Source organism: Megascapheus bottae, chromosome 9 (assembly GCF_031878675.1).
Source record: "Megascapheus bottae isolate mThoBot1 chromosome 9, mThoBot2.hap1, whole genome shotgun sequence".
Classification (NCBI taxonomy): Eukaryota; Metazoa; Chordata; class Mammalia; order Rodentia; family Geomyidae; genus Megascapheus; species Megascapheus bottae.
In genome coordinates, this window is record NC_143517.1 from 45,849,128 (window position 1) to 45,871,435 (window position 22,308).

At 36.7% G+C, this 22,308-nt stretch overlaps 1 protein-coding gene across 1 annotated transcript in view; it reads left to right on the forward strand.

Moving 5' to 3' along the window:
• The first annotated feature begins 751 nt into the window (after nucleotides 1–751).
• Nucleotides 752–22,308, forward strand: part of Emc2 (ER membrane protein complex subunit 2) — a 32,533-nt gene continuing 10,976 nt past the window's right edge. The window contains exons 1-8 of the mRNA XM_090339267.1: nucleotides 752–853; nucleotides 10,266–10,379; nucleotides 10,835–10,899; nucleotides 11,287–11,372; nucleotides 12,340–12,397; nucleotides 17,526–17,611; nucleotides 17,761–17,820; nucleotides 21,585–21,666. Of these exons, the coding sequence (XP_090195393.1) occupies nucleotides 814–853; nucleotides 10,266–10,379; nucleotides 10,835–10,899; nucleotides 11,287–11,372; nucleotides 12,340–12,397; nucleotides 17,526–17,611; nucleotides 17,761–17,820; nucleotides 21,585–21,666 (591 nt within the window). The 5' untranslated portion in view covers nucleotides 752–813. The remainder of the gene's footprint in view (nucleotides 854–10,265; nucleotides 10,380–10,834; nucleotides 10,900–11,286; nucleotides 11,373–12,339; nucleotides 12,398–17,525; nucleotides 17,612–17,760; nucleotides 17,821–21,584; nucleotides 21,667–22,308) is intronic.

Sequence of the window (22,308 nt, forward strand, 5' to 3'; positions counted from 1 at the left end):
TGAAAATGCGCGGTTACTTCCCTCCAGTATCTCCCTTGCAGGGTTGACATGTCTCCTTAGCGATGGGACCTGGAAGACTCCCTGGAAGTAAATAAATAAAAGCAAAGTTGAGGCACTTGCACTTGGGTTGGTCTTCGGGAGTGTCCAGACCACGGATGTAATTCTGGGCAGGACGGGCCTGAGCAGAAGGCTGCTTGGAAGGTAAAGCGCCTAGGCCAACTCAGTCCCCACACCCCGTCCCCCAGGGACGGGAGGAAGCCTTCGAGGCCTTTCCGGCCCACTCCCTCCTCGGTAACGCCGTAGGCGGCGAATCCTACCATGGAAGCAGGACGTTGGGGACAAGTCAGGCACCAAAGGCGGGGTGGCCGAAGCAGGGCAGAATGGCGCGGCCGGCTGAGGGCCCTGAGGACCCAGCGCCGACCGCAGCCTGAAGGCGGGGAGGAGGAACACGTGAAGCTGGAGCGTTCGTTCAGAAACCACAGTCTGGGGAGGGAGGCAGGGGAAGAAAGAGAAAAAGAGAGAAACAAGCCACCTCACCCCAAAGCGGTTCAGATGCCCCGCAGCCACGACGCTCGGAGACTCCCGGCGCCGCCCCGGATCCCGCTAGCTCCACCTACTTCCTCCCTAAGCCCCGCCCTAGAGCTGCGTGCACGTGCGTGACAGATACACCCCTACAGCTCTGTCAACCAATAGGCAAAGACTTCGTAAATCCGCCTCCGCGGAATCGTGGGTCACGTGACGGCGTCTCCCCGCCTCCATCCCCGCCCCTCCCCGACTCCTCGCTCACCCTTCCTGCCTCTAGGTTGTAGGAAGATGGCGAAGGTCTCAGAGCTTTACGATGTCACCTGGGAAGGTAATTTATTCGTTTATTTTTGAAGCGGGGCGGGCGTAGAGCGACCCTAGGCCTTGAGAAATGTGCGGAAGTCCCTCCCCCTCCCTCGGAGAGCTGGGTGTCCCCGCCGGGCTGTCGTCTGCGTTCGGCACCCGAGTTGTCACTGGACTGGCCGGCCTGGGGTGGAGGCTGGCTCCTTTCCCGGCCCAGGCCGCGGGCGGCGGCAGTCCCCGCCGCCTGCCTCCCCGCCTGCCCGGCAGCCCGGGCTGCTTCCCGCGTGGGGGGGGGGATGGCCGGAGGGACGTGGGGCGGGCGCTGTCAGCCCCCTCTCCCCGCGGTGGGCGGGCATGCCGCGGGGAGACGCCGAGCCTGGGCTGCCGGTGATGCGCGGGGAGGGGTTGCGGGTAGGTGCAGGCCGGGTGTGTCGGTGTGGGGACGGGTCCGACCACCCTGCGTGCACTGTCCGCCCTGCTCTCTTCTCGGCTGCGCGTCTGATTGCTGTTCTTTGGGTTCCCCGCCCCGTAGCCCCATAAAGTACGCCTGTGTTCACAGCACAGCTTTGTGTTGAACTCTGCAAGTGATTTCTGAAGGCGAAACGTAACCTGGCCACCCCAGGGACAGGAGCTCACGCGTGATGCCCTTCTCTCCCTGTCCTTGCTTGACTTCAAGTGGACGTAGGTTGTCTTTGACCCAGTTCTGTAAGGACTGACCCAGATATGTATCAAATGTTAGTGGAAGACCACTAACACTTGCTTTGAACTGTAGTTTAATAAATGTAAAATTGCATCATTAAAAAAAAAAATTAGTGGAGTGGGGCTCCAGGGGCGCTTCCTTGTAATCCTTGTTACTCTGGAGGCTGAGATCTGAGGATCGACATTCAAGGCCAGCCTTGGGAAGGAAACTCTATGAGAGTCTTATCTTCAATTAAACACACACATACATGTCACGAAACGTTGAGTATACTTTTAGTAGTACTTAGTATATTTCAGCAGCTATTTTGTCTAGTGAATGCCAAACAAAATGGGATTTTTTTTTTCTGTTGGTTTGTGAATGAATCTCTCAAGTATTATAAAGTTGCAAAATGTAAGGGAAAAGAAAAAAAATATAGGTAAACAGTTTGGAAATATACTGGCATTGTGTCCTGTAGCACACTGAACTGTTTCTACTTGTATGGGGGAAAATTCATTATATTTAAGTATTGAGTGTGTGCGCGTGTGTGCGCGCGTGCACGTGCCTTATTGCACTGAGGCTTGAACTCAGGTCCTCCAGTTCTTTCTTCCTCAAAGCTGGAACTCTACAGTTGAAGCCACACTACCACATTAGGCCTTCTGCTGATAAGCATTGCTTGGATTTATTTATTTACACTTCCTTTGAATGGAGATCCTCCACCTCCTGGGTAGATAGGATTACAAGGTTGAGCCTATATTCATATTTTTAAATATACATATCAATTTAAGTAAGACAGAATCTCTACCCTCAAAGACTTAACAGTCCAATGGAGAAAAAAATCTAATATATAGTTTCAAAATATCCCTTCTGTTGGACAATAGATAGATGCATAATTGTTAAAGGAATATTTTAGGTAAATCAAAAGTGGTATTAGATTTTGTAGCTTGTATGCAATTTGAGGGATTGGATAATTTCAATGATGTGATTTAATGAAGTAATTTGGCCCTAACCCTGTGGGCATTATAAAGAGAAAGAGTATAATTAGGTTTGGAAAAAAACAAAACAAAACCCATCTCTTGTCCTGGTGTGGTGTCTCATGCCTGTATTCCTAGCTACTCAGAAGGCCGGTGTCTGAGGATCACTGTTAAAAGCCAGCTGGGGCACCAGAGTCCTGAGACTTTTTTTTTTTTTTGCCAGTCCTAGGGCTTGAACTCATTGCCTGGGCAGTTCTTGGACTTTCTCAAGGCTAGAACTCTACCATTTGAGCCACAGCACCACTTCTGTCTTCATGCATGCTAGGCGAGCACTCTACCAGTGGCCCAAGTCCTTAGTCTCTTATCTCCGTTTAACCAGGAGACAACTGGAAGAGGCAAGTGGTAAGAGTGCTAGCCTTGAAGTGAAGAGCTCATGGACAGCTCCTACACCTGGAATTCAAGCCCCATGAACAAAAAGAAAAAAAAAATACTTCACAAGTTGGTTGAAGAACAACAACAACAAAAATCACAAATTAAGTAAACTGTTAAAAATTAGTTTTGTTTGTTTGTTTGTTTTTTGCTGGTCCTGGGGCTTCAACTCAGGGCCTGGGACTGTCCTTGGGCCTTCTCAAGGTTAGCACCTTACAGCCATTGCACCACTTCCAGCTTCTGTGTATGTGGTACCAAAGTATCAAACCCAGGGCTTTGAGCATGCTAGGCAAGCACTCTACCACCAGGCCATACTCCTGGTCCCAAGATTGCATTATTAAAATTATTATTATAGCTTTATCTGGAGCTAGTCTTTATGGAATTCCTTCAATTGTCATGCACCTTTTTTTTGACTTAGAGCTCTGTACATTCATTTCTACCAAAAGTGTACTTGACTTTCAGCCAACTTACTCCATCTCCCATTACCTTTTTCATTTATCAGAATTACCGTAAAAGGTCATATATTGAGCTACTCAGGAGGCTGAGATCTAAGGATCAAGGTTCAAAGCCAGCTGGGCACAAAAGGACCTGAGACTCTTATCTCCAATTAACCTCTAGAAAAAACGGGAAGTGGGTCTTGGCTGAAGGGTAGGGCAGTAGCTTTGAGCTGAAGAGCCCAGGGACAACACCCAGGCTGAGTTTAAGCCCTATGAGCTCCCCCCATCATATATTGAAGAGATCCCACCTTAACCACACATCCCTACTACCCCTTAACTTTCCACCAAGAAATCTACCCTGAAGTCAAAATCAGACTAAGCTACTCCTGGATTGTACATTCCCAAACTATGGTAGCACTTACTGATTCTTCTAAGTTTCTTAGAATGAAAGGTACTTTTTCTCTTACATCACTACTACTCGACATATGGGAGAAACTCAGTGATTACTGACCAAGTCGTTAATGGTATTAATAATAAACACAAACTGTTGGAGAAGGGTTGTATTTATAAATGGTTTTTCTAGTGTTAGAATCATTTCAGTATTGTAGGTAAACTTAGTCATCTCAACTAATGAGTAAAGTTTGCTCAGTTATGAAATGAAGGTTTAGAACTTTCTAAAACTAAAACCCTATTGTAATGGAATTTTAAGAAAAGACATTCTAGGCTTATAATTTAGAGACTTAAAATAACAGAATTTTAGAAAGGGAAAGCTCTGGGACAGGAGCTCACCGGTGTTGCCCTTCTCTCCCTGTCCTTGCTTGACTTCAGAGTGGACTTAGGTTGTCTTTCACCCAGTAGGACTCAGTGTTTGATTTAGTTTGGGAAGGAACAGTGTGAGAGTTGTGCAAGTCAATGGAATTCCATTGAATAGCATCCTGAATTGATAAGTTCAATCCTTTTGAATGGAAATTTATCACCTATTTATAAAACAACTATTTATAAACCTAAAGATAAAATATATAACTTATTTGTTCAGCCAGTTAAGAGCATCTGTTGTGTAAAGGCTTTATTCATCTAGAGGTGGAAAAGAGAATTTAGACTAATAATCAAAACTAGTCAAATTTCTTGAGAATATGTGGTTAGACAGGATTAAGATGTCTAGCACAATGCCTTTTGAAAAAATTAATGGTTGAGAAAATGTTAGTACTTGTGTGCACTACTTTCTCCTTTTATTCACTCATAAGCAACTACAGCATGGTTTTCTTTTTTTTTGTAATTTTTTTTATTTCAATGTATAGAGGGGTTACAGTTACATTCGCCAGATAGAGCGTGCATTACTTCTCACACATTGATATCCCTTCTTATGTTTTTGTCCTCATTTCCCTCTCCTCACCCTCTCCCCTCATTTTTCCCCTTCTATTTCAAATAAACAAGTAAACATCTATATAATATATCAGTTAACAAAATGGGATATTGTAACAATATGAGATTAACCAAAGGGCAACACAAGAGAAGAGAGAAAAACATAATACATAAAGAATAACAGTCACTTATAATTAAGCTCTTGCTTTCATGTCCTGAGGTCCATTAATTTGGCCTCATCCTATAGCCTTATGTATCTAGGGTTTGAGCTATTGTAATCCTCTGCTAGGAGAGTCTAAGGTTTATACTAATTATGACAAATGAGGGAAACCATTGAGTCTTTGAGTCTGGCTTACTTTACTTAGTATGATTTTTTCTAAGTCTTTCCATTTCCTTACAAATGGTGTGGTTATTCTTTCTGATGGAGGCATAGAATTTCATTGTGTATAAATACCACATCTTGTTGATCCAGTCATCAACTGAGGGGCATCTGAGTTGATTCCATATCTTTGCTATGGTAAATAGTGCTGCAATGAACATTGATTTAATATGTCCTTGTACCTCTATGACCCAGCAATTCCACTACTGGGCATTTACCCATTGGTAGCATGATTTTCATGGCCTACCTCTGACATCACAAAATCTCATGCCAGTTAAAATGTTTGTGTCTTGTACATGTAATACATTGGTTATTGTAGATCATACCCTCTATGAAAAGATCTCCTTTGTTTCTTAGCAATATTCTTCCAGCTTCTCTTTGTTGTGTTGGGTTTGCCCTCAGGGTCCTCTGCCAGTTGAGCCGTTATCTTTACATCTTTTTTGAAAAGAATCCAGTTTACCCAGGCTGATCTGGAAAACCTCTTGTTTCCAACCCCTGTATAGGTAGGGTGGCAGGTCTGTGCTTCTCTTCCACCATGCCCTGATGATTGGTTGGTCATAACTGGTTGACTTTTTCACTGAGCTGGACGTGATCCTCAGTCCTCTCAAGATCTGCTCCCACCTGCTACCCCACCCAAGTAACTGGGATTACAAGTATGAGTTGGTGTGCCTGCCCATAGCTATTTGCTTAAAATATTTTCAGTAATTGGTAAGCCTGAGATCAGTAAATTTTTGATTGGTGCAGGAATAAGGGTTAAATAATTCATGAGCACCATGAGCATGGGTGGAAAGCTGATATATGTGAGTGCATGTGTGTATTTCTGGGAGAAGATGTGTAAAGATCTTACACGTTAAAAAAAATTCAAGGAGCGATTCTCTTCTGTGGGCAATATCATCCACATTCAAGTTTAAATATTAGCCTGTTTGGTACCATATTAATTGAAAATAGTGGAGTACAATTACCTTAGACATTGTTCCACTTCTTGAAGTTACAATGCTAAGTAAGATAGGCAGTATCCTAAATTCCATGGACCATATGTTAAGATTTCAGTTCTAAACTGAAAATCTTTTATTTTTCAGTTCATATAGGGCACATCTTCTAGATTTTCCACATTTAATAAAACTCAAAACTGAGCTCTTTGTCCTCCTCTACTTAGTACTTCCAGCACTACCACTGTTACTTCATTCTTTCTGTATTTCTTAGAAAGGTACATGCCACCATTTTACCTCCCTCCATTTATAAGATAACTCCTGCTCTACTTCTATGATCTAGACCTGTTCTTGCAAATGGGGTTTTAAAAATGTGTCCTCTCTCCTACATTCTAAACTTCACACTGAAAAATAGTTGTTAAAAAGTAACTCATATTCAGATGTAGTTATACATACACACACATGATTGTGTGTATAATTGACACCATGTAGTACGAGTTATGCATTCTGCTCATCTTAATTTCCACCCAAATGCTGAAAGAAATAACTAAATTGATTTCATATCATATTATTGTGTTGTATCATATGGGGAAAACATTTCTCCATTTCTGCTGGAGTTCGCTATACTTTTTTTTTTTTTTTCAAATTAAGTGGGTTTTTCACATTGACTATTTTCGTCATCCTTCCATAATCTGATTAGACAAATAGGTGGGATTATGAATAATTTAAAGTTTTTTGTATCGTAAGTACTCCTTTTTAAAAGTATGCTAGTTCATGTAAATGAATCTGTGTTACCTCGGAATTTATAGTAAATATGAGTAGAGAAAGGAGTTTGGAGCATAGGAGTCATCAGAGCTAGTAGCAGGCATGCTTTTTCATCTTTTACAGCTCATTTGTCTTTCCATAGTTAATACCTAGTCCTCGTGGAAGAAGTAAGTACAATAATCATAGCCACTATTTTGATGATGATCCGTAGATTATCTCATACGGTTTAAACAGTAGTTAATAAAATGAATAAGTAAGCAATGAGCATCTCATTTTTACTCTATTAAATAAAATTACTTTGTTTTTGAGGCATATGTGTTTTGGGGGAATTTAGAGCAAAATGGAACAAGGTATTTGAGGAAGGAGTGCCAGAAAGTCTTTAAATACTTCATGAACACCATGAAATTGTGTTGCAGAAACTATTGTTATTTTCTGAAAAGGTAGTTAAAAAATTTTTTATAGCATTTTACATTTCATGAGGTGCTATATACATTAATAAATATTAACATATACAAAATATATATAGCATATTTATATATTTATATACAAAGTATATATGTACTTTTCATATATATTGAATGTAGCATGTATATATTTATGTCTATCATATATATAAATACATATATATATAAATTATCTAATATTAGGAATCCTAAACATAGGAACTAAGCTAATGAGGAAAAATGTATGAAATTAGATGAAAGACAATAGTAGTCTATGATGAATTGGTGAGTGCAACCCCTCCTAATCCAAATCAGCTTAAAAATACAAAAAGCTCTAAACTGTTTTACTTTCAAATATGCGAGAAGTCCATGTTTTGCTTCAAACAAGTTTCACCAGAGACTTGCAAGGGTTCTGTTCTTGTGTATTTTATAGCTGAAGTACTAATACTGCTAACAGGTTCAGGAGGATTGTGCTAATGAGTGACTGGTGGCCATGTTGGAATTTAAATCATAGGCCTTTAACTGTAGGTCTTTGCCCTTGTCTGCTGCTTAGTGTTCTAGATGCCCACATGCTTTTTTTTTTTCTTTTACAGTACCAAATACTAAATATTGATAGTTTTGTGTGCTGTATAGTTTGTTTCAACTTGGCCCTCAAACAACCACAGACATCTCCAAAATGAGCAAGGGTAGGTAGGTTCTGGTAAAACCTACAAAAACAGGAAGCTGTAGAATTTGAACCTGGGTTGTAGTTTCTTGAGCTTTATTTAAATTCTGTGACCCAAATGCCAAGTGAAGAATGAAACCAAAATGATGGAATTAGATCAAGACAAATAGTACTTTGCTGTTTTAGAATATGCCATTGATTTATATGGCTTCAAACCCTGTTAATTGAGTAATCAAAACAGAATTAACCTAAATCATTTGCATAAAAACAAGAAAGGAACTGAGGGAAAATAAGATTTTTTTTGAGGAGATATACCAGGCAATTTGTATACACACAAACATACACACACACACACACACACACACACACACACACAAACAAAAAAAAACAGGATACATCATTTGTAAATGAGAACACTGAAGTGCAAAGTGATAATATCACATTTCTGAAAAGTAGTGGAACTGAGATTTGAACCTGAGCCATTTGTATTATGGAATACTCCAGGCTGTGTTTTTTTTTTGTTTGTTTGTCATTGTGGAGCTTGAACTCTGGGCACTATCCCTGAGCTCTTCAGCTCAAGGCTACCACTCTTACCCCTTGAGCCACAGCATCACTTCCAGTTTTCTGGCCGTCAATTGAAGATAAGAGTCTTGTAGACTTTCGTGCTCAGGCTGGCTTCGAACCTCTATCTTCAGATTCAGTTCTCAGCTTCCTGAGTAGCTAGGATTGCAGGTGTGAGCTACTTGTACCCAGCTCAGACTGTTTTATTTGTTTCTTGATACTGGGATTTCAACTCAGGGCCTGATGTTTGCTTAGCCATTTTGCTCAGTGCTGGCACTCTACCACTTTAGGTAAATCTCAAGTCTTGTTGGTCAATTGGAAATGGAGTCTCACAGATTTTTCTCACTTCTCTGGCTTTGAACTGCTATCCTCCAGGTCTCAGCCTCCTGAATAGCTAGAATTATAGGAATGTGCTAAGTGAACAGTAATTTGCTTGACTTATGGTTTTGCAGGCTGGGAAGTCCAAGATTGAATGTAATAATTGTGAAGTTTGCCTTGCTGTGTCATCCATAATTAGGACAAAAGAATGTGTACAGGAGAGGGAAGGGGGCTGAATTCCTGCTTCTATCAGGAACCTAATCCTGTGATAATTAAACCTCCCTTAGTAAATAGCCTCTTCCTACTATAAAGCATTGATCATTCATTACAACAGAGGCCTCATGATCTAATCACCTTTCAACATGGTTGAACATTTAGTGGTACATTTAAACCATAGCAATACTGCTCTTTACAACTTCTAGAATATAATATGAACAGTTCTTGTGAGTTTGTTGTTTGGCCATGTGTATTTGGCTCTATTTTACATTATTCATGTTATTCTTTATTTTTAAATACAATTTAAAGAATTTCTTCTAATCATTTTTTTTTGCTGTTTATTTCCTTGCTTAGCACTTTTATAATTAAGGTAGTTTGTGACAAATACCTCACTATTGAGATCCAGATACTCTGATTATGAAACTTTTATATTGCATTTTTTATGTGGGGCTGGAGTTTGGCCTAGTGGAAGAGTGCGTGCTCTGGTACCACATAACATAGAAAAAAGTTGGAAGTGGTGCTATGGCTCAAGTGATAGAGCTCTAGCCTTGAGAAAGACCAAGGACAGTGCTCAGGCCCTGAGTTCAAGGCCCAGGGCTGGCAAAAAAAATTAAATAAAATTAAATTTTTATGTCAGTGAATAAGCTTAATTTCATGTTTTTTTCTGGGAAAATAATTCCTGGCTTTTGTCAAGCTCTGGAATTGGTCTATGACCATTCTCCCTTACAACCCCCCAAACAAATAGGGAATCTTTGTAACAAAACTATGATGCTTTTTACACACACACACACACACACACACACACACACACACACACACACGTGCGTGCATGTGTGGATAGTAGGACTGAACTCAAGGACAGTGTGCCATCCCTTACCTTTGGCTCACATTTGGCTTTCTATTACTTTGAGCCACAGCTCCACTTCAGTCTTTTGTGGGTGAATTGGAGGTAGAGTCTCAGAGGTGTTACACTGGCTGCTTTTAAACTCAGATCCTCAGCTCCCAGCCTCCTAGACTCCTAAGTAGATAGGATTATAAGCATAAGCAGTAGGCATCCACCTTTATTGGTTTTAATAGTAGTTGTAATATCAATTGTGATGCTGTTTTAGTTTTATAAAGGATCTGTTGCCCTTGATATTTGGTTTTCTATTTTATCAATTTTTGGTATTATATATTTACATGTTAGTTTGAGTGTATCACTATGTAGTAGCTGATTTTATTTTGTCCATGTTTTGGACATTTATCACATGTGTGTACATGCATATAAGTAACAAATATTTTTTTCAGAAATGCGAGATAAGATGAGAAAGTGGAGAGAGGAAAATTCACGGAATAGTGAACAAATTGTAGAAGTTGGAGAAGAACTAATTAATGATTATGCCTCTAAACTTGGAGATGATAGTAAGTTCCTTGATTAATGCATTACATTTGGGCATGTGTTATTTACAGCTCTTTATTTTTTTGTTTTAATATATCTTCAAGTTTTTTTTTCCTTTTTCTACTAGCCATTGCCACTCTTACCTGTGACCTTCTTGACTCAGGAAATTTAATGGTGCTTTGAGAAAGATTTATAATTAGTAGTAATAAAGCTGCCAAACAGTTTTGTTTTAAAGCTAACATAGCCACCGCGTGTCTGGCCGAAGTATATTTTATAAACCTTAGCTAGAATAGCTAAGTGTATTAAGTAAGTTGAGATTTTTACTTTATATTACATTAAGTATTTTATTGTACTGTATGCATTGCTTTAATTCCAGAAATAATAAACCAGTTTTTAATAATGTTCTCTAAGATATCATAAACTAGACAGATTAATTTCTGTTTGGGATATTTTTGTATTCTGTTTTTTTTCTCTTTAGTTTGGATCATATATGAGCAAGTAATGATTGCAGCTCTGGACTACGGTCGGGATGATTTGGCTTTGGTAGGTATTAATTATTTTAAATGAATTATATTGTCTTATATTTAATTCAATTTTAATTTAATTTGTAAATTATATGTAAGAAGTTGAGTTATGTATGGCTTGCTGTGCATGTTTCCTATAATGAGTTTCACTTGCTTCTCCTAATTGCATTTGGAACTTTGGGTTAGTACCTCAGAGGCTTTGTGCTCGCTTACCACAATGCTCTGGGTTGAAATCTCAGCACCCCGAGGAACAAAACCATATACACAGAAAACAAAAAGGGTAACTAACTAAATACTTTGAGATGCAGTAAAAATGAGAGCATTTTTCATTACCCATTTTGGATACATAACTACTGCTCTTTAAATTTTTTTCTTTTCCTTTTTTCTAAACCAATTATATTTTCAGTTTTGTCTTCAGGAGTTAAGAAGACAGTTTCCTGGCAGTCACAGGGTCAAGCGATTAACAGGCATGAGATTTGAAGCTATGGAAAGGTAACCAAATCTTGTGAATAATGATTCCATTTAAAGATGTCAAATATGTAACCTATATTTAGGTTATTCTATACCCATGGCATGTCGGTAATTGCTAAAAATCTTACTGCTGAGCTCTAGACTAACAGAATGTTTTTTAGTACAAATCAGGATTTGACATAAAAATGGAAATTCATTTGCTACCTCTGGCTTAATGAAATTAGATCATATTTTAAAGTAAAACTGGTTTTAGATACTGGTTCCAGAATTTTTTTTTGGTTTGTTTTTTGAGACAGTCTCAGTATTATTCCCTTTCTGAGTGATAAGATTATAAACATGTACTACCATACATAGCTTCCTATTTTTTAACTAGATAAATTATTTAATTTTCTTTCTTTCTTTCCATCTTTTTTTTTTTTTACAGCACTTAGGCTTCATTTCTTTAAATAAGGGCATTGCCAATTTCCTTGAACTTACAGAAATACATATACATATGCACACACACACGCACACACACACACACACATACACATATATACCTGTATATATACACACACACACATATATATATCCATACATATATATTTACATACTTTTAAAATAGTCTATTTGTTTATAATATTACTTCTGTTTCTGCATCCTGTTTAAATTTTCCCTTGGGGCTATGAACATATGTGGGTATTTGTATTTCCCGTCTAGTAATGCTAATGCTATTGCTATGTCTGGTTCTGATGCCCCAACCTGATTGCTAGTTATTATCTTTGTATTTAGACCAAATTGTATCAATATCTTTTGAAGTAAGTTTTTCCTTATGTATTTTATATATGATGTGTTTCTTTAAAATATTAGATTTTTACTGTTAAAGATGTGAAAAAAGAGATAGGGATTACACATGCACTTAAATTCTGGCTGGTATAGTTTTTCTTTACTATTTATTGATACATTTCTAAGGTAATGACTCTTAAAGTTTCTATTTCTTTTGAACTAGATATGATGATGCTGTACAGCTATATGATCGAATTCTACAAGAAGATCCAACCAACACTGTAAGTTTGCAAATGGGTAAAAGATGATCTAATGTTTAAACCTTACAATTAATTCATAGAGTAAAATAATGTAAAACTACATACGGATCAGGTTTCATTTAATAGATTTGATATTCTTTACCAAGATTTGACTTCTAGAAGATGTCTTATTGGGAAATATGTTTGTTGAAACTTGAAAGATTATATCAGTTGTATTTTTACGTAAAAGTCTAGCAGAGTTCTGTTTTTATAACATTTTGTAGATAAATGCTAATTTGTTTAAGTACTTTTTAGGTGTTTAATAAAAAAATGAAAGAAGTAATTAAACTCTTTATTGGTTAGGTAAACATTTTTGAATTGGTGATTAATTCAATTTTGTTAGATACATGATTATTACCGTTACTACTACTACTACTACTATTATTATTGGCTTGAACTCAGGGCCTGCACTCTGCTCTTGGGCTTTCTCAAGGCTAGCACTCTACCACTTGAGACACAACACCACTTCTGGCTTTTTTCTGTGTATGTGGTACTGAGGAATTATATTCAGGGCTTCCTGCATGCTAGGCAAGCCCTCTCTACTACTAGGTCATGCTCCTGGTCCCCCAGATACATTTTTTCATCAAACCTTATCTAATTATTCCTCATTTCTTCCTTTTTTTCTTTAAATGTTAAGTCAATATTCTCATGAGCCACCAAAGTGTTTATAGTCTCCCATTATATAAGTTCCATTTCTATGTCATTTAAAACGGTTTTTTTATTGATGGAGAGACAAGACCATATAAGAATTAGGATCAATGAGCCTACCAGAAGACTTGTCTTTACTGTTAAATGTTGACATTATTGTTCAGACGACATTACTTTTTCTTTTTTTCAAAGCAACCTTAAGGCCTTCTCAATACTGAGAAATTGTGCCTCGTTCTCACCCATAGTTGTGAGTCAGATTTTTATACTGTCATTATTTGGTTTTCTGCATTATTTAGAAGTGATCATATGGTTTTTATTTGTCTTGTTCTTCTTTTCCTGCATATCCAAGATAGAAATTAGGTTATTCATTCATAAGAGACTCACCTCCAAGTTAATATGCATTCATTATATTATTTGAAATACAGTTGTTTTCAGTTTGTTTGGTTGTAGGAGGAAAAAGTGGATTAAACTTTTTGGCTTTGCTTTTATAGAAGCAATTTAATATAATACTTTTATACTAGTCTTTGAAATTTATTTACTGAATTCTGATTTTTTTTTGTGATAGTAGAGTTTGAACTGAGATTCTGATGCTTATTAGACAGCTACTGTACGTTTGAGCCTCCATTTTTCCCTGCCCCAGTTTCGTTTTGTTACTTTAGGTTTCTTTCTCTCTTTTTTTTAAATTGGGGTGTGTGTATGTGTATGTGTGTGTATGTGTGTGTGTAGAGAAAGAGGCTTAGACAGACAGATAGACAGAGATCCTGGGCTTGAACTTGGGATATGAATGCTGTTTCTGAACATTTTGCTCAAAGCTAGCATTTGGAGCAAAATAGTTCAGCTTCCCTTTTAACTTTTTGATGGTTAATTGGAGATGAGAGTTTCTTGGACTTTTCTGACTGGTCCGGTTTCAGCCCTAAATCCTCTATGTTCTAATTCTGATTCTTGATTACTTGATACATAGGATTCAAAGAAAAAAGTGTGACTGGGAGTTTGGCCTGGTGGTAGAGTGCTTGCCCAGCGTTCATGAAGACCCAGGTTCGATTCCTTGGTACCACATACACAGAAAAAAGCCGGAAGTGGTGCTGAGGCTCAAGTGGCTCTAGCCTTGAGAAAGTCCAAGGACAGTGTTCAGGCCCTGAGCTCAAGCCTGTGACTGGCCAGGGGGAAAAAAAAAAGAGTGTGGTTTAGGACTAAACAAAGACAAGGAGTTGGGGAAAACATTAAATTTCAAGTGAATGCCATTAAATAAGTCTTAGCATTATTAAAGTGTAGAAAAAATATACTATGAGTAGAATATAAGTTTCAATTTCTTTTTTGGAGAAGGTAGTGAAATGGGCTGTTTAGTTTCTTTAAGACTTCATAAATTGAGCATTCAAAATGTAGGCCATGCTCATGCTAAAAATGGTAATACAAAATATGTGTTAAAAATTGATTCAGTTCTTGTACTTTTGGGTCTAAGCTTTCCTTTCCATAAGCAAACACATAATTATTTTTGGTATTGTTTCAGAGATTTTTTGTTTCTATGTACATAGAGGGATGTATTTTGACAATGACCTCATGAAGTTTCCCCTTTTACTGGGAGAATAGTTGGAATTCAAGAATAGCATGCATTACTAAACAATGTGTCTTTGACACATCGTCATGTCATCATTTCCTTCCTGTTGTATTAACTGCATGGCATTGAAATGGTCTTTACATTCTCCCTGGGTAAACATTTAGATTGATGCATTGTAGTTACATAAACCTTTTATTTTCCATTATTTATAAGAAAATTGTTTTTCAAAAGCAGTTTTTTAAAGACAAATTATAACATTCTAGATCTGTGCTTTGCAGAAGCAAATTTCCCTCTAGCCTGTAGGTAGGGGCCTCCAGCCTGTGCAGGAGGCTTCTGACCTAAAAATGTTAGTGTGGGCTCCATTATACAAGAATGATTTTATGGTCAAATAAAGCTAACCATAATTAGGTATTTTCAGTATAGCCCTTATGAAACTGACTGTCAATATACCATATATTATGCTACATACAACAATTTTTTCTGTATCTTCCTGTGTATTAGTTGCTGTTCATATTTGTTTTTTTATGTGTAGCATTTGAATCCACAAGATGTTTTGTCTCAGCTGGTATATAACCTAGAAGGACTGGGACAAGATATAAATAATAAAACATAACAAGCTGTGTACCACTCCTTTAATGAACTTATGGTTAGAACTCTGTAGTAACATGTAACATATAAATACTAAACATAGATCAAAGTTTGTTTTTTTAAGGTATAACATTTATGTAATCCCATTATATGTTCTAGCAGTGTTGTTTTACAGTGACACTTAGGGATTGTAAGAATACTAAGATTTGAGTAAAGAAGATTGATGTTTGTCTTTTGTTTTTCTAAGCATGCTTCTTTTGCTTTACCCTACTACCTGTGAAAGAAACAGTATCATGAAAAGTGAAAAGAGCAGCTTAAATTGTGTTTCAGGCCAGGGGGTATGACTCACATCATCAGGCATTTGCCTAGCAAGCTGAAGACTCAAGTTCCACCCCGATGCCACCCCTCAAAAAATGTGTTTCAAATTAAATTGTGTTTCAAATGATGCTGGATTGATGAAATCAGACATTTTGTCTCCTCAGAAAAATCAGTTTCTTGATAATATGTTTATTCCTTGATTTAAAAAAAAAAAAAACAACCAGAAAACGTTTTTGTGTTTAACCTTAGGGACTTAGCGATTGTCCCTGAGCTGCTTTTTTCTTTTTTTCTCTCATGGTTGCTGGTACTCCTCCACTTGAGCCAGTGCTCTACTTCCAGCTTTTTGGTGGTTAAGTGGAAATAAGAGTCTCAGGGACTTTCTTGCCCAGGCTGGCTTTGGACTATGACCTTCAGATCATAGCGTTCTGAATAGCTAGAGATACAAGTGTGAGCCATCAGCATCTGGCATTCTTGGATTTTTTTTTTTTACAACTAAGACCAGACTTCTAAGTCTGATAATCTTCCTAATTGTTTTAGGGTCTGTATTAACTTTCTGAGCTGTCACTTTTACTTAAATTTTAAATTCCTAAGACCTGTATTACATAAAGAAAATATTCACAAAATATTTGTCTACTGTGTGACAAGTCTTGTATTGGTCCTTCGGCATAGTTAGATCATGATGATATACATAACCAAGATATGTGTATATACATATATATAACATTTTATTATCAAAATATTGTCAATATTATTGTAAATATTGTTCTTGGGCTCATTTGTTGGAGAGTGTTTTGATTTCTGTATTTCTTTACTTTCATATTCTCAGAGCCAAACCATGAGCCCACACCCCGCTGTATATAAATCCTAATGTGTAGTAAAGAGACTATCCATTTTTTCACTTTCTTACATTTTATATAACATATACTAAATAAAGCAACAAAAATCATGTTAATAATGAATAAGCTTAACTTAGTCCTAGTTGTAGTATATTTTATTTCTTATCCTTCTCCATTTGGATAAAACATTAAAGTAATTCAAATTTATATAGTGCTCTCCTGTACTTTTATCCTGAGTCTAGAATTTAGTAGTCTGATGAAACAGACTTTTGCTGTGTTTCTTTTTCCTGTGCCTTTGCTTGTGTGTTTCTTTTTCTACTATGCAGTATTACACAGATAACTTTATACTTCCTTTTACTTTTTTTTTTAGCTTTATGTTTTTGTACCTTTTCAGTGTGAGTATCATCTAGGACCTTTTGGTTTTTTTCTTCCACTTCTTTCACTAGAACACAGCTGGCTTTATATATCCTCGTTGACACTTTTGAAACTCCACTGCTGCCCATACTACATTATGTCTTTTACTTAGGTCCCCATGGAGATTTATTTTCTTTTTTTGTCCAGCACGGAGTCTGACAAATAGTAGTAGTTGACGCATATTTGATGAGTGCATAAATTCATGGTATTGATTTCTGTATTTGTCACTTCTAAGACTTGGAAATGCATGTTTTAAGTATTATAAAATTTTTACTATAATGTCTGGAAATATTGTAGATTTTTCTTTTAAATTCTGAAAAAGTTGTCAGAACTCACATTTCTTTAATGATATTCAAGTGCCCATAGTGAGATTCCCTTTTCCCTAATCTTTACCATCATTGTACTTCTTAAGATATAGATCTTATGAATGAGGCAGAAAAAAAGACTTTGGGTTGTATGAAGATTAGGATTTCCTGCTGGCTTTTAATTATCAGAATCTGGATGATTATTTATTTGGACGAAATGATGCGTTCATTGTGTGTATCAAAAATAAGGCCTCTTTGATTGTTAGAGGAATATTTAAATTCCCTAGTGAGATGTCATGGGGTATGTTTATAAACTCTCACTAAGCAGTAGTTTTACAATGGAATTTCACTGGCATTGAGATAATAATTTGCACAGTCAAATCACCTTCTTTACAAAAACTCAGTGAATCATGAGAGCCTAATCCTTTATTAATGTCAAACCACAGGCTGCAAGAAAGAGGAAGATTGCCATTCGAAAAGCCCAGGGGAAAAATGTGGAGGCCATTCGGGAACTGAATGAGTATCTGGAACAGTGAGTGTTTTACAAGAGGATTGTGTTTTGTTATTCTGATAAATCTTTTTTAATTAAAATGGAATTTGCATTTGATTTTTCTGTTTGCCTCCATGCTGTTCATTTACAGAATATCTACACACTTACTCCTTCCTACTTTCCTCTACTAGATTTGTTGGAGACCAAGAAGCCTGGCATGAACTTGCAGAACTTTATATCAATGAACATGAGTAAGTTGTTAAGCACTTATTACAATTTTGAGTGCAATTTTCCTCACTATAAGTTCGCAAGACAGTGATTTCCAAAGGAATGGTGAAATGTGAATCACCTTTATTTTAAATGAGAGATAAGTGAATAACTGAATAAAAAACAAAACTAATATTGTACATATCATAATATGCAAATAGTTACTAAGTAGGTCATTTTTGTTCTGCTAGCTAATTTGAAAAATGTTTTCCTTTCAAATATAGATAGCAAGGGCTTCATTTTCTCAGCTGTTATTTAGGTTGAACTAAAATTAGTTAATTTTTAAGAATCCAAATGCAAAGAACATTATACTCCCTCCCTGCTGTTCAAAGATTCTGTCAATTGTATGCATTTTATTAGCCTTAATACTAAGAAAATCACCTCTTCCAAAGTAGGAGCATTGTGTTGCCTGGGATAAAAACTAAGAATAATCAAGAATGTTGAATGCTATAGGAACTTGCTTATTGGATATTTAATGTTTTTGTTAGCTCTCTTATTGATGTGGTGACAGGAAATCCCAGTGTGAGAGGATTAGTGCCGAGTCTTAGGGCAGGTTTTCTAATATCACAGCATTAAGGCTAACCTAGAAGCATAGATTTTTTTTTCCCCTTTATTTTGAAGTCTGACATATATCTTTCCTTCTAAGAGAATAGAATCAGATTCTCACAGACATTTCTTATTGTGCTTGAATAGTTAACCCTGTTCTCACACTACATACAACTGATAATATTAAGTAAAATAGAATGAAGACATTTGTCTTCATTTATGTGTATAATTTCAAATAAAAGATTGAGGTAAAGTGAGAACTAAAATAAAATAATTACCATGCAATGAAGTGTGTTCTATATTCCAGGAACCATTCTGTGTTTTTCTGCTGCATGAAACTCTGTTTATATTCAGGAAACTATTTGCCTAATTGTACCTAATTCTATTTATAATACACACACACACACACACACACACACACACAGCCATGCATACACATACATGCATATTTGTTTATATATGCATGTTCTGATTATTCTTTCATGTATGAGTATATGCTAATATTTAAACATTATATGAAACTGAACTTACAGTGTCCAGTAAAAAAGAATATTGATGATTTTTGTTTGTTCGTGAAACAGCTGACAATCATTTAAAATTTCTTTTTGATGAAAAGCATTTAAAAACATTTTATACTGAGTGGTGGTCCAGTCTGTAATATCAGCTCTTACAAGGTGGAGGCAAGAGAGCTATGAGTTCACAAAGAGCCTGATTACAGTAGATAGACCAGGAATCAGGAAAACAAAAAGTAAATAAGTGAGTAAATAAATTAAAATATTTCAGATCATCAGAAATGTCTGTCTTCTACTTAAAAAATAACCGATGTAGAAAATTTGGATAGCTCAAAAAATTAAGAAGTTCAAGACAGGAGTTACTTATAATTTCATCAATGTAGGTTAATACATAGTTTTCCACCCATCCTATGAACACTTATTCTTTGCCTTACTATAACTTCTGGTATCAGCTTAGTTAAAGGGACATGTAAAACAAATTGTCTCTTGATTGGGTGAGATATTTTAAGTAGAGACAACTTTTTGCCTCTCCTTTTAGAGAAATAGGTATTAGATATATAATTATAATACTTACATTCTAGGTATTCACTTATACTCCCCGCCTCCTCCCTGTTTGGTACATGGGGCTTGAACTTTGGGTCTTGGGGGCTGTCCTTGAGCTCTTCAGCTCAGGGCTGCCCCCCTACCCCAGGACCTGGGTATTGGCCCTGAGCTCTTCAGCTCTAGGCTACTGCCCTACCTTTGAACCACAGCCCACTTCCCTTTTTCTAGTGATTAATTGGAGATAAGAGTCTCAGGCTTTGTAGTGCCTGAGCTGGCTTTGGATGAGATTGCCATTCTCAGATCTCAGCCTCCTCAGTAGCTAGGATTACAGGTGTGAGCCACCAGCCCAGCTCTCTTGTAATACTTTCATTCTAGATAGTCATTCTTTTGATCACTCATTAAATTCCTCTCATGTTTCAAGAATCAATGCTAAGTCTTCTATATCAAAATGCTAATCCCCCCTCATTCTAGAATGAGAATTTATATGTAAAATCCTTTATAAATCTAAAATATGCTACAATTTTTGGACAGTCTGAAAGGTGAAGTTGGTTCTTCAAGCTTCTTGGATTTGACTGCTGATGCTTTTTTTTTTTTTTCTGTCATCACTGAAAATTTCACTGAAGTGATAACTGGTTTTCATTGTAGCAGTGTGCATCCAAGTAGCACCTACTATGTTTATATAGCTCTCTGGAATTGCACTACCTAAGATTCAGTTTATACTTTGGTGCCTCATCCTTCTTAGGTATAGATTAGTAAAAATGATTGTCTCTTTTTTCAGTATGAGTTACTATATTTAATACATTTGGTGTAGTGTATAGCACTTAATAAAAGCTAGCTATTGTGGTCAATATATAGGTATGGAACTGAATCAAATACTTTTTAAAGTAAGTATATTAGGTATTAAGGTAGGAGTCTTTACCCAAATATATGAGTGATAAATACCACAATTAACTATTGGTAGCCTTTTTCTGTTTTGTAGTATTAACACCTCCTCAGTGAGAATAAATCTTAATATCTGTATTCTTTAAGATTTCCTATAGTGAGAATATTCATAAGGTTTTTAGCATATAAGGTATATTTAGGTGAATTGCAGTTATATGGCTTAAAGTCATTTCTTCAGAGCCATTTTGGCAGTTCTCTCTAGAGTTTTTCAGCAAGATTTTTAGTTTTCTACCACATAATTTAACAGTAGTAAAGGCCATATCAAAATTAACTTGATTCATGGGCTTACAAATAAATTTAAGTAATGACAAGTCTTTGTAGTAGAATATAGCATGTATCTGTGTCTGTATATATTATATACAAATACAGATATTATATATGTATATATATAAATGTATACATATTTATATCTATAAAATCAGGCAGTACTTGATAAAATGTTTATTTCCTTTCTATATGTTAGATACAGATTTACAAGAATTTTTATATGTAAGATGCATGATACTACTTTTTAGATGTCATGACCCAGTCTTTTCAAGCATAATATTTATTGATAATTCTAGACTGTTTTATATTTTTAAGCATTAAACCTTGTACTTTCTTTTTGTTGTTGTTGTTGTTGTTGTTCATGGGGCTTGAACTCTGGGCCTGAGCATTGTCCCTGTGCTCTTCAGCTCAAGGCTAGCAGTCTACCACTTGAGCCACAGTACTACTTCTGGTTTTCTTATGGTTAACTGGAGAAAAGTTTCATGGACTTTAATGCCTAGACTGGCTTTTAGCAGCCAGTCTTCAGATCTCAGCCTCCTGAGTATCTAGGATTACAGGCATGAGCCATGGACGCCTGGCTAAAAGTTGTATTTTCTTTTTTTCTTTTTGCCAGTCTTGGGGCTTGAACTCAGGGCCTGAGCCCTGTCGTAGGGCTAGATCTCTACCACTTGAGCTACAGTGCCATTTCTGTTTTTTTCTATATATGTGGTACTAAGGAATGGAACCCAGGACTTTGTGCATACTAGGCAAGCACTCTACCATTAAGCCAAACTCCCAGCCCCTAAAATGTGTACTTTCATACCAATGAAAATACCATTTTTGAGTTGAAGAGAACTAATGCAATGACTTGTTTTAGGAATACTCTCTAACATCACTATTTTTAGGCCTATCTAAGATAAAACTGGTTACTTAAATTTTCTCCTGTTGATATTTTTTAGCTATGCAAAAGCAGCGTTTTGTTTAGAGGAGCTTATGATGACTAATCCACACAACCACTTATACTGCCAACAGTATGCTGAAGTAAGTATTTTCAGAAACAACAACTGTATGTGATTTTATTTTTGTTGCTGTTGGATATTGCATGATACTAATATTTTCTTAATATTAGGCAACTATATAAATGTTTACAACATCTGTTGGATGTTGAATTAAAGAGTGAAGTTGATGGCCCGAGAAATTGAACCTTTTTTTTATCTATTGGCCATTCTTATTCTTCTTCAGAGAAATATCTCTTAAGTCTTTATACCACTTATTGATGGGGTTGTTGTTTCTTTGAGGATTTGGTTGGGGGGGGTTAATTTTTTGAGCTCTAATATATTTTAGGTCTGAGGCTCTTGTCTGATATATACCTACCTAGTAAAGATGTTGTAATCTCTTAGCTATTTCCTAGCTATGTCCTTTGCCATGTAGAAACTCTTTGGTTTAATGAAATGCCATTTATCTAGCCTTTTATTTGTTGTGTTTCTGGATCTTAGGAAGTTTGACCTCTGCCAAGGGGTCCTAGTGTTTCCCCTGTTTCCTCCTGCAACATTTTCAGAGTATCTTTTTTTTTTTTAATTGTATAATTGGCACTTACTTTTTTCCTTTTTCTTTGGTTTATTTCCTGTTGTCGCTGTTTTTGATTTCTTGCATATAAGTTTATCTGATTTGGGAAAGGGAAAG